General features: G+C 32.7%; 1 protein-coding gene across 1 annotated transcript; it reads left to right on the plus strand.

The window, feature by feature from the left end:
• The first annotated feature begins 230 nt into the window (after positions 1-230).
• CYP7A1 (cytochrome P450 family 7 subfamily A member 1) lies at positions 231-10,799 on the plus strand. Its single transcript, XM_074202899.1, has 6 exons — positions 231-405; positions 2,162-2,402; positions 4,540-5,126; positions 7,344-7,474; positions 8,519-8,694; positions 9,310-10,799. Exons 1-6 carry the CDS (start codon positions 326-328, stop codon positions 9,607-9,609), a joined length of 1,515 nt encoding a protein of 504 aa, XP_074059000.1. The 5' UTR covers positions 231-325; the 3' UTR covers positions 9,610-10,799.
• Positions 10,800-12,554: the final 1,755 nt, after the last annotated feature.

Raw genomic sequence — 12,554 nt, forward strand, 5'->3', positions numbered from 1 at the left:
GGCCATAGATCAATATATTTCTGAGAGACCTTCAATTTATCAAGTATTGCAGCTCTTTGATTGTTTTGGAACCTCTCCTGATCTATGGACTTAGTTCAAGGTCATTCTTGCAACTGTCCAGCAGATGCTGACTTTTTTTGTGTGTGTGTGTGGGGGTCCAGGTAGAACAAGTGCTAAATTGTTTGCTTTGGCCATTTAAGTTCAGGTTAATGAATCTGTATTCTCCTGTATATAAAAACTTATGCTGAGGTCTATGTACAATGTGTCCTTACTCATTTGAACACAGGTTCTCCAACTGCTCAGAAGTTTCCTTTAGGATTTCAAAATGCTGACAATGTCTTTGATCTGGGGCATTGTTGTGATAGTATGCTGTTGCTTATGGCTTATTATTGGAATAAGGAGGAGGTAAGCAACATCTCTTTTACATTACATTTGAATTCATTTCATTTGAGACTTGTTTATATTTGGTATCATATCATATTTACATTTTGTGCTTAGACACAGTGGTGTTTTCTAGATTTTGTTCATGTCAAAGATCTTCTTAGTAGCCTCTAAAGAATCAGATTTTTTCTGGGCAATTGAGTACTTACTATATTTGAGGATATATGTAGAAAAAAGCTAGAAAGTACCGATTCTTAAAGACCTTGAACTCTAGTTGTTTAGGACACAAAGTTCAACTTTAGGCAGATGGCATGAACAAGAATAAAGTCATCACCATAGGTTAAATGGGGAGACCCAGAGGTCAATAGGTTATATGACTAAGATTGTAGTGCTGAGGGATTTGGGGGCATAGAGATAGGTCAGATGGTAAAGGAATCTTAGGAGGGAGTAGCAGTGCCAATAAGGCTGGGTAGTACTCTTTCTCAGCTGTGCTTTTTGGACAATCTTAATCAGGTGAGAATTCCATTTTAATAATAGATATATTCAAAGCAGGTGATATAGAAAGAAATATCAGCAAAAATGAAAATGGCATATGCATAATAAATAGGTAATAAGAACATACAAAATCAGCCTGCTGTAGTGGATAAAGAATCAAAGTTGGAGTAGAAAAGATCTGGGCTTGGATCTGGCCTCAAATACATACCAGCTATATGATGTTCCCATACAATTTTCTAAGACTGCAAATTATAGACTATCTGCTCATTTGAACTGGTGGAAGGGGCTTTCATAATGCTATTTTTCCTCTAACTAATAAAATCTCAGGTCTGGGACATAGACCCACCAGTACAGTCATACTTAAATATACATATACATAGATATTAAATGCATTGAGTAGAGTTTCACAGAATATCAGCTTTTGATTTCATAGTTTCTTTTGGTGATAAGAAGAAACCAATGAAATGGCAGTAATTTGATTAGGATGTAAATGTGGTGGTAATGGTGGAAAGTCAATCTCGAATAATTGGAGTGGGAAGGTTTGATTCTAGAGGTAATATGAATACATTGGACTTGACTGAGACAGAGTGTGGAAGTCAGATCTATATTTAAGGAAAATTGCTTTGCCAGTAGTGTATAAGATGTATGTAAGTGAGAAGAGACTTGAGGTAAGAGTGAGTTATTGGAAGCTACTACAATAATCTAGGTAAGAGATGGTGTGAGCCTGAAATAAAGAGATAGCTGTGTGAATGGAGAGAAGAGGGAAGATGCAAAGTATATTATGGAGGGAGAAACAGCAATATTTGGCAACTGATTGGATGTGTGGGATGAAAGAGAATGAGGTATATGATACTAAGGATACAAATCTGGAAATCTGGAGGAGTGGTGGTACCTTAGACAGATACAGGAAGAAAACTAGTTTTGGAGAAAATGTTAATTAATTCAACTTTATACATGTTGAATTTGAGTTGTCTCCAAAACATCAAGTTCAAAAATGTCTCACAGTCAATTTTAAGGCAAGATTAAGGTCAGGGTAGAGACTGGGGGTGGAAATATAGATCTGTCATCAACATGAAGATGATATTTAAACCCAAGAAAGCTGATGAGGTCACTCAGGGAGAATGTCTATGATACATGTTAGGTCAAATAAATACCTTGACAAAAGAATAGTGCCTTATTTACATAGAAGGTCTTCATGTTGATCTTTGGAAAGTGTACTGAGCTTTATGGTCTGGAAAACAACTGGCCTCACTAAACCTCTTTGGTATGGATTTTTCTCTTGCAGACGTATAGGAGAACCTCCTTTGGACAATGGGCTAATTCCATATGTAGGCTGTGCTTTGCAATTTGGAGCCAATCCACTTGAATTCCTCAAAAGAAATAAAAGGAAATATGGTCATATTTTTACATGCAAACTAATGGGAAAATATGTGCATTTTATTACCAATCCTTTTTCGTATAATATAGTAATACGGCATGGAAAATATTTTGACTGGAAAAAATTTAACTTTACTACCTCTGCAAAGGTAATAGTATTTTACACTTTGTTTAATTTAGCTTATTAGTTATTCCTAATATACATCCATTTATCTGTCTGACTGCTATTCTATCCTTAATCACTAAGCTGCTTCTCTTAGATTTCATTCTAACATTTCAGGAATTCTGAGTTCTAAAAGATTATTTCAGCAAAGCAGAAACTCTGACAAGGGTCATCAAGCTAGAAAGTCTTTCAGAAGAGGCCTGGGAATATCCTGAAATTTCATATTCTGAACCAACCCCATTAAATTTGGAAAGACTTCTCAAAGGAAGACTGCTTGCCAGTGATTCTTTAATAAACTTTTTCTTGACTCTAGTGATTTATAAAGATGGAAAAGGGAAGATGTGGTTCAAGTTTCATTTCTGACATTCATTAGATTTATAATCTTGGTAAAAATCACTTAATTTCTCTCAATCTCATTTTATCTATAAAATGGGAGACAAATAATACCTCAAGTAGCTATGGACACTGCCAGATTGCTGTGAAACTCAAATGTAATCATGAATGTAAAGTACTTTGAAAACTTAAAATTCATTTATGAGGGGGTTGCCATCTGTTGGACATAGGGAATGTCCGCATTGATGAAATCTTTTTGAATTACTGTAGGGTCCTGTAATAAAATTTCTAAGATCCTTTCTAGTTTCTTCATTCTGTCACTAATTTTTAAGCTTCAAAATAGGAGTTATTATGATGATTCTTCTTGATTGTATTCACTCTGTGGTCACTGATACTGATTTTATGATTTTTGTCAATGTAGGTATTCTCTTCCCACACACACATATACCTCAACCCTTTCAGACCTTCATGTATTGTCTAATTTTTATTGCTGTTTCCCTTGTCTTACAAGGGTTTTCATGTCATATCAGTGTTTTGGGGTTATTGGGGTCACCTAGCTTCCTCAGAGTCTTAAATTCCAACTCAGGTCTTTTAGCTATGGGTCTAATACCCTTTCTACCATAGTATGCTGTTTATAAATAATGGTTCAGGCCTTACCTAGTGAGAAAATAAATTGAAGGTAAACATTGCCTTACACCAAAAAGAAAAAAAATTCAATCATTTAAAAGCATATCTATGATGCCTGATTGATGATTTAAAAACAAACAAACTTAAATACAAGTTTATTGAGTGTCTACTAAGTATCTGGTACTTAGGTGTGGAAGATATAAAGAAGCAATCCTGCCATCAAGGAGCTTGAAAACTAGTTGAGGACAAAAGACATACACATGTAAGAGAAGGCACTGTTAGCCAAATTCCAAATGTTTTTAAATTTTACTTATAGGAGACAAAGCCACAAATAAATTCAACAAGCATCTAAAAAATTATCTAATGTCTCAGGCACTGATTTTAGTGCTGAGGATACATAGGTAAAAATAAAACTATATCAACCCTCTTACGCTCTCCTGGGAAAAATACAGATAAGTAAATGCAAAGTATAACATAACAAATTCAAAACAATTTGATAAGGTGAAGACAGAAGCTAACAAAAGTACTAAGAATAATTAGTAGTGAAGCATAGGGATGGTATACAAGGAAATAGGAAATCACAGTCAACAAGGACACCATCATAAAAACTAAGCATGTCTAAAGAAAGTAGTGGGTAGAGGGGCGGCGAGGTGGTGCAGTGGATAAAGCACTGGCTGTGGAGTCAGGAGTACCTATGTTCAAATCCTGTCTCAGACACTTAATAATTATCTAGCTGTGTGGCCTTGGGCAAGTCACTTAACCCCGTTTGCCTTACAAAAAACCTAAAAAAAAAAAGAAAGTAGTGGGCAGAGCAGTATAGCTGTAGAAGAGCAGTATAGCTGCATAAAGTATAAGAGGTAAAATTGCAGGTAATGCCTTTAGAATGGTAATTTATGACTTCTAATCAAAATTTTAAGTTATAAAACATATAACTTGTATATTCAGGGAATAATTTATTTTCATAAAAGAATCAATTTGGCTATCAAGTATTTGGGGATTCTTAAAAGATTTTTTATGTTCAAGATATTTGCAGTCTTTGAAACTTTCTACTTCTCATGCTTTATTTGCAAAATATCTTTGGCAAGCATTTCTGTTTTAATTTATTCACTAAACTTGATTTATTTAGGGTTGCCTTTTCTCACACGTATTATGTTTGATGACAGGTATTTGGGCACAGAAGTATTGATCCCAGCGATGGAAATACTACTGAAAATGTACATGAGACTTTCATTAAAACCTTACAGGGGGATGCCTTGAATTCTCTCACTGAAGCCATGATGAAAAATCTCCAGTATGTAATGAAGCTGCCAGCTCTTTCCAAAACAAATCCTGATAGCTGGGTGACAGAGGGCATGTATTCCTTCTGCTACAGAGTGATGTTTGAAGCAGGTTATTTGACTCTCTTTGGTAAAGATCTTACAAGGCAGGAAGCACAGAAAACATTCATCTTAAACAGCCTTAATAACTTCAAGCAATTTGACAAGATTTTCCCAGCCTTGGTAGCAGGGCTTCCAATCCACGTGTTTAAGAATGCTCACAATGCACGAGAGAAATTGGCTGAAGCCCTGAAACATGAAAATCTACAGAAGAGAGATAATATCTCAGAACTGATCTCTACCCGCATGTTCCTAAATGACACCCTCTCAACCTTTGATGATATGGAGAAGGCAAAAACTCACCTGGCTTTACTTTGGGCAGCTCAAGCTAATACACTCCCTGCCACTTTCTGGTGCTTATTTCACACAATTAGGTAAGATAACAATTTTCTTACAGAAAGAAGGAAATAGATTTTTTCAACAGCTAGCCTTATATTTAGAGTTCTTGAAATGTGACCAATCAGGGACTGAGTCATAAGATAAAAAGAAGTGCCTATATTCATAACACAATCTATAGCAACAGTTGAAAATAGTAATTAACTGTTTCAGACAGTTACTGTCTGTCTGACCTGTCAGACAGGTGCTAGGGTCATGTTTCATTTTTGTAGGTTTCCACTTTTTTCTCCCTCAATTATCCATTATGATTTTATCATTCATTCTGATAATTATCATAACTCTAGAAAAATCAATTTCCTTTGGTCAATCCTGTAGAAGCTAAACTTAATATTTTCCTTTTATATGTGCTATCCCTTCACATATTTATCACATTATATATTATCCCTTCATATATTTATATATAATATATATGACATATTCATTATAAACTTTTATATATGTAATTGCTTACTTGTTAAAGAAATTGACAGTTTGAGGTGGCTAGGTGGCACAGTGGATAGAGCACTGGCCCTGGTGTCAGGAGGACCTGAGTTCAAATGTGACCTCAGACACTTAACAATTACCTATCTGTGTGGCCTTGGGCAAGCCACTTAACCCCATTGCCTTGCAAAAAAAAATCTAAAAAAAAAAAAGAAATTGACAGTTCCCTAAACAATTACATGAAAATACTTCGTATTCAAATGTTAGAGAACTGACTTTACAGTAAAGTAAAATCAAGGAATGAATATTGTATAAATAAAACAATTAGAAACACATTCATATGTAATGTTGAAATTCACAAAGTGTTTTCCTAACAACAAAGTTTAAAATTGATTGTCCCCATATTAGGACAGAGAATACAGACTCCAAGAAATTAAGCAATTTACTTAAGAGTCCACAGCTACTAAGTTTCACAGTGAAGATATTACCTAATTCTCTTGAATCCAAATCCATTTGCTCTTTGCTCTTGACCATACTACAGTAGCCAATATTCTTCAGTTCTTCCACCAAATATTTCCCACCAAGTAACTTCTATTTTATTGCTCTCATGAATAAAAAGAAGTCATATAAGGACTTTCATGTGTTAGTCACTATTTGGCAATCCAGAATGCTGCTACATAATTTTGTGACATAGCACAAAATTTCCCATTTTAGATGGAATCATAAAATCATAGAGAAGTAGTAAGGCATAGTGGACTGAGTTCTGAATATGGAATTCCAAGACCTGTGTTTAAACTCTCCCTTTAACATTTATAGGCAAGTCATTAATGTTCTTAATTCTCTTTAAAATATCCATCTTTAAAATGACAACATCAACAACAACAATACCTATATGTAGCACCTAGCTCAGGGTTGTTGTGAGGGTCAAATGAGATAATATGTATAAAGTGTGTTACAAATATTAAAGTGTACTATGGATATCTGTTATTTTTATTCTTAGAAACTTCTATTCTAGAAACTTTTATTCTTAGAAACTTTTACTGATAGAAGAAGGAAATACTAGGTAATGTTATATGTTCAAAGAAAGTCACTGCCTCCTAAAAGCCTCATGGCAGGCAGAATGATCAATGTTGGGCTACAGTATGGTAGGAAAAGCACAGAATGTGGAGCTAGATCTGTATTCAAGTCTCAGCTCTATTACTTCTTGTCTGAGCATCAGGCTTAAAGGCTTCAAGATCAGGGCTGCTAGGTGGTGCAGTTGATAGAGCACCTGCTTTGGAGTCAGGAGTATCTGAGTTCAAATCCAGCCTTAGACACTTAATAATTACCTAGCTGTGTGGTCTTGGGCAAGCCCATTTGCCTTGCAAAAACCTAAAAAAAAAAAAGACTTCAAGATCATCTAGCCCAATCCCTTCATATTGAAAAATATGAAAATAGGGATTTCAAGAGTGAATGCTATTTTTTTTATTTGAAGTTTGACCAAGATGTTATAGGACATTTAGAATGATATTCTTATAGGCATTTTTCTTACTTAGCTTCCCTTCCTCTTTATAAAAAAAACAACACCTTCCATAGATGTTATTATATTTCAAATTTACTACAAGCATATCTAGTCACAAATTTACTTCTAGTCAAGGAAAATAAAATTGGAATAATATATATTCATTTCCAGGTTTCCAGGAGGCAAAGCCTCCCTCAATTTAAATCTGCAATATATTTTGGTAAAATGGAAACTAACATACTATACAAATTTTCTTTCTTTTGACTTTTAATAGGAGTTCAGAAGCAATGAAGTCAGCCACTGAAGAAGTCAGAAAAACTTTAGAAAATTCTGGCCAAAAAATTAGCTTTGAAGGCAAACCTATAAGCCTAAGTCAAATGCAGCTAAATGATATGCCTGTGCTAGGTATGTTAACTGCTTGCATTGCCACATAATATTTCCTCAATATTTCATTTTATCCTTCTTCAGCAAATTCAGCAAAAACAAAATAAGAAAAATTCTTCAAATGATAAGTCCTTTGACTTTCAACCAAGCAATCAAAAGGCAACCTACAGATAAAATGAGAGAAAGGGATTACCTGTGAGGGCTTACTTTTTCATTTACTCTAGGACAATCTTTAACTTTTTATTACCGATTTTTTTCTTCTGTTATTTCTTTTTTTAGGCAGGAACAATGCCTACATGACTCCAAATATCCATTTTTAAAACCTAAAACATATTAATGATTCAAATTTTAGCTAACACATGCCAAAATATCCCTCTATATAAAACTGGAAAAGTTCAATTTGTTTTCTTTACTCCCTCCAAACATCTGGACTTTTATAAACATACACAAATTATTGGTTGAATTTTAAATTTTTTATCCAGATGTTTAGTGAAATGTACATGTTGCCATGTAGTACTATTCCATAGAATTATAAAGTCCAAATTTCTATTGATTGGAATTTTTTCCTATAAAGATCAAAAGATCACATTGGACCTTCATTTTTCATCCAAATAATGTTGTATAATAATCAGTACAGAGCAACAGCAAAGAGGAGTTAGAAAAGTCTGAGGAAAAGCTTATCTGACTATATTATCACATTCTGTTTTTAACTCCAATCTTTTATATTCATATTTTCATTTTTTCCATTTTATTATGAATTTGCAGACTTAAATAAATATTTCATAAGGTTGTAGAAGTTAAAGTGGAAAGGACCTTAAAGGTTAACTAGTCCAACTCCCTTCTTTTACAGATGGGTTAGCTGAGGCCCAGGGAAGCTAGAAACTTGGCTATAGCTTCAAAAAGATTGTTTCAGAGTCAGAATTCAAACCAACCCAAAAAATCTTTTTTCTAAAGCTAGCACCATTTTCACTTTAAAATGTTTGAATTGAATTGTTGAATATTATATAGAATGATTATACCATGTAAACTCTATAAAATATCTTTTTTCATTTCTTTGTTATACAGATAGCATAATCAAAGAGGCTTTACGGCTTTCTAGTGCATCCTTAAACATCAAAGCTGCTAAGGAGGATTTCACTTTGCACTTAGAAGAGGGATCCTATAATATCCGAAAGGATGACATAATAGCTCTTTATCCCCAATTGCTGCACTTTGATCCAGAAATCTACCCTGATCCCCTGGTAAGCAATTTTCCCACCAAAACCACTATCAAAACTGTACAATTGGCAAAAAATTAATATACCATTGCATAGATGTTTCTTTAGGATATTTGATTTGTGTGATGCTAAAAATTAGGATGTGTGGAAACATCTAGGTATATTTCTTCTTAACATTTAACATTCTGCAAATAAATACAACTCCATCATAAGTAATATTGGTGATAAGGTTGACTTGCCTTTGTTTTCTTCTTAAAATAGTCCAAAATGAGAAACATTAATTTTATATTTTATCTTTCATACAGATTCCAAATACCTAGGAAAATGTGGCTACTATAATAGTATCATTTAGCTTTTGGTCATGATCCTTAATACTTAATTCAATCTAACTTAGAAAGCTGGTTTTCTAGGAAAGGATAAGACTTGAGAGGGACTACAAAGTCTTCATCACCTGACTTTTCTTCATGTGTCCCTTATTTCATCTCCACTATAAAATCCTTAAATAATTAAATTATCATTGTGAAGTAAAAGATAAAACAATTCACAATTAAAAATGCAAGTCAACAGAGTGTAATTAAAGATAATCTAAAATTATTTTAAACTAGTTCTTGAGGCATGTTTTCTCTATGGTGATTGCAGGTTTTCAAATATGACCGTTTCCTCAATGAAAATGGAAAACCAAAGACCAACTTCTATTGGAATGGCATCAAGTTAAAATATTACCATATGCCCTTTGGATCAGGATTGACATTGTGTCCTGGAAGACTGTTTGCAGTCAATGAGATCAAGCAATTTTTGATTCTGATGCTTTTCTACTTTGAAATGCAGCTTGTTGACAGTCAAATTAAATGCCCTCCTTTAGACCAGTCTCGTGTAGGTTTGGGCATTTTACCACCAACAAATGATATTGATTTCAAATACAAACTAAAACAACTGTGAATGTTTTACTGATAGAAGAAGGAAATACTTGGCAATGTTATATGTCCAAAGAAAGTCACTGCCTTCTGAAAGCCTTATGGCCGGTAGAATGATCAATTTTGGGCTACAGTATGTTAGGAAGAGCACAGAATGTGGAGCTGGATCTGTATTCAAGTCTCAGCTCTGTTACTACTTGTTTGAGCATTAGCAAGTTAATTAATCACTCTGGGACTCAATTTCCTCATTTTCAAAATGGGGAAAGGGTATTGCACTAAATGTTTTAAAAGTTTCCTTCTGGTTTTAAGTTTGTGTTACAACATGTGCCTGAATGTTTCAATAGTTCTGTTTTTATTTACCAGCATTTATTAATAAAAAAATGACATCTTAGGAATAATTTTAGATAACATTTAGAATTGTATTTCTATAAGGAATGATTTGAAATTAATCTTTGTTTAAACGAATGAATCAACTTTATTTCAACAAAAGCCTGCATTTTATTCTAGAGGAGAAGGGGCAGGAAATTGGCACTTTTTCCAAGAGGGAGGGCTTGCAGTTGGTTGAGGATTTTTTTTTCCTAAGGAAACTCCTTTTTTATTTTTACAAAAATCAACCAGTCATTATTTACAAAAATAAACAGCAAACATAAAAGGCAATTCACGTTTTAGTGAAACTGCCAATCTGGCACACTGGTGACTTCTACAGCTGTGGCTTTATAAACAACTGAGATATTAGAGCTATGTGAGGCAATGTCTTTCAATTGTCTTTGAATCTTAAATAATTAAGGGAACCTAACTTTAAAATTTTAAAAATATGATTTCAATGTACTTATTGTAATATATTTTCTTTTCTTATGTAAAAAATTATTGGCCCTTGAATATATTGCAAACTGAGGGTTTAAATGATGTCACATATTTTTATATTTGAACCAATCTTTGTAAGGAAAGCTTTTTAGAAAACAAAGGATCATTTCATTTTTCTCTTCAATGAAAACTATATATCTTTTATATAGAGTTTTTTTGAAGGTTTATTAACCAGTCAAAACCTGCCATTTTAAATCTGTGGATATAAAAACATTTCAGTTTGCAATCAGTTTCTTCAAAACCTTAACTTTTAGATTTCATTTTATTGCTATCTCCTACTAAATGAAATGTAATACAAAGTAAAAAAAGTAACTTATGACTATGTATATTAGTGTTTTAACTATTGTGTATAACCTAGATTTTATTTAATATTTTAAGTATCAGCTATTATCTATGATGTGTTATTCATATTATGTGCATATATCTGTGTATAATTTATATTTAGTATACTTCTTGTATGTTGTACAGAAAATATTAAGAAAATGACAGGGGTGTAACTATTTTTCTGAAATGATCTATTCATTTTATGTGCATTGGTTTATTAAAAATAAAAATGACTTCAGGAATGTTTTTAAAAACATTTATATATTCTGAATATTAAATTAGATACATTTATTTATATTTACATTGATTTAAATATTTAAAACAGGTAGCTATAGGTCTGCAAAAACAATGTTCACAAAAAAGCTATCTCAAAATAAATTAAAATAGTTTAACTAATAAGAAGAATTTAAATAATGCTTACAATGTTCCAGGCACTCTGTTAATCACTTCATAATTATTATTTCATTTGATCTTGTCAGTTTTACTATTATCCTTACTTTATAAAAGAGGAACTGGACAAACAGAGGTTAAAAGACTTGAGCAGGGTCACACAGTTTCTAAGTATAAACTTGGAATTGAACCTAGGTGCTCCTGACTTCAGGTTCAGCACCCTATTCACTGTATTATCTAGATCTTCCTCTCTATTGAGGTAATCCAATAAAAAAAATTAAATGCCCCTACATGGTGCACAATTTAAAAATACACTATTTCTACTATAAAGCAGGATGTGCTGCACTTGAACCTTGATGAAATAAAAACCTCCAGGGGCTTTATCATGAGGCTATCTTTAGAAGAAAGGTTATTTTCAATATATTTCTATTTCATGGAATTATAATCTTGTAGAATTGGAAGTGCCTGTATCAATTATCTGTTACTCATATGCAATGAATGAATTGACTACAAAACACCCCAAACTAGTGGTCATTTAGCCTTTGCATGGATACTTACAGTAGTTAGGAACCACTTCATTAGAATCTTTTAGAACCCATTTCATTTCTTTATTTGTTGTTTTTGTTTTTGTTTTTGCAAGGCAATGGAGTTAAGTGTCTTGCCCAAGGTCACACAGCTAAATAAATATTAAGTGTCTCAGGTTCTTCTGACTCCAGGGCCCAATGCTCTATCCATTACACCACCTAAAAAACAACAACAGAAAACTTTAATAGTATCTTATTTTTCCAATTATAAGTAGAAATAATTTTTAACATTCATTTTTATAAAAATTTCTTCCTCCTTTCTCAAGACAGCAAGCAAGCTGATATAGATTATACTTGTACAATCATGTTAACATATTTCTATATTTGTCATGTTGTGAAATAAGAATCAGAACAAAAGGGAAAAGCCACTAGAAAGAAAAAAAATTAAGTAAAAATAATATGCTTTAATCTACATTCAATTTCCAGTTCTTTGCCACCACAGAAAAAAAATATTTTTAAAGAAATTTATCATAAACCCCTGTTTATAGAGGATCCCAACAACTAAGGGAAACAATAAATAAGATTTTCCTGAAACATAGTTTCTGGTGAAAAGATTAAATTTTTATTGATAACTTTTGTTGTCCATCACTTAAATATATGTCTATCACTTGGATTTCTTCCCAAAGAACTATGTTTTATAATAAGGAATATTTTTTTAATATTTATTTATTTATTCTCATTTTGTACAAATAATTTTTTATACATTAATAAAACATTCTTATTTAAGAATAAACAAAATACCCCCTCCCCCCAAAAATATACACTCGTTTGAGCGATAAACTAAAGGGGAGAGAAAAAAATTAAAATT

This window comes from Macrotis lagotis, chromosome X, assembly GCF_037893015.1.
Source record: "Macrotis lagotis isolate mMagLag1 chromosome X, bilby.v1.9.chrom.fasta, whole genome shotgun sequence".
NCBI classification, from domain to species: domain Eukaryota; kingdom Metazoa; phylum Chordata; class Mammalia; order Peramelemorphia; family Peramelidae; genus Macrotis; species Macrotis lagotis.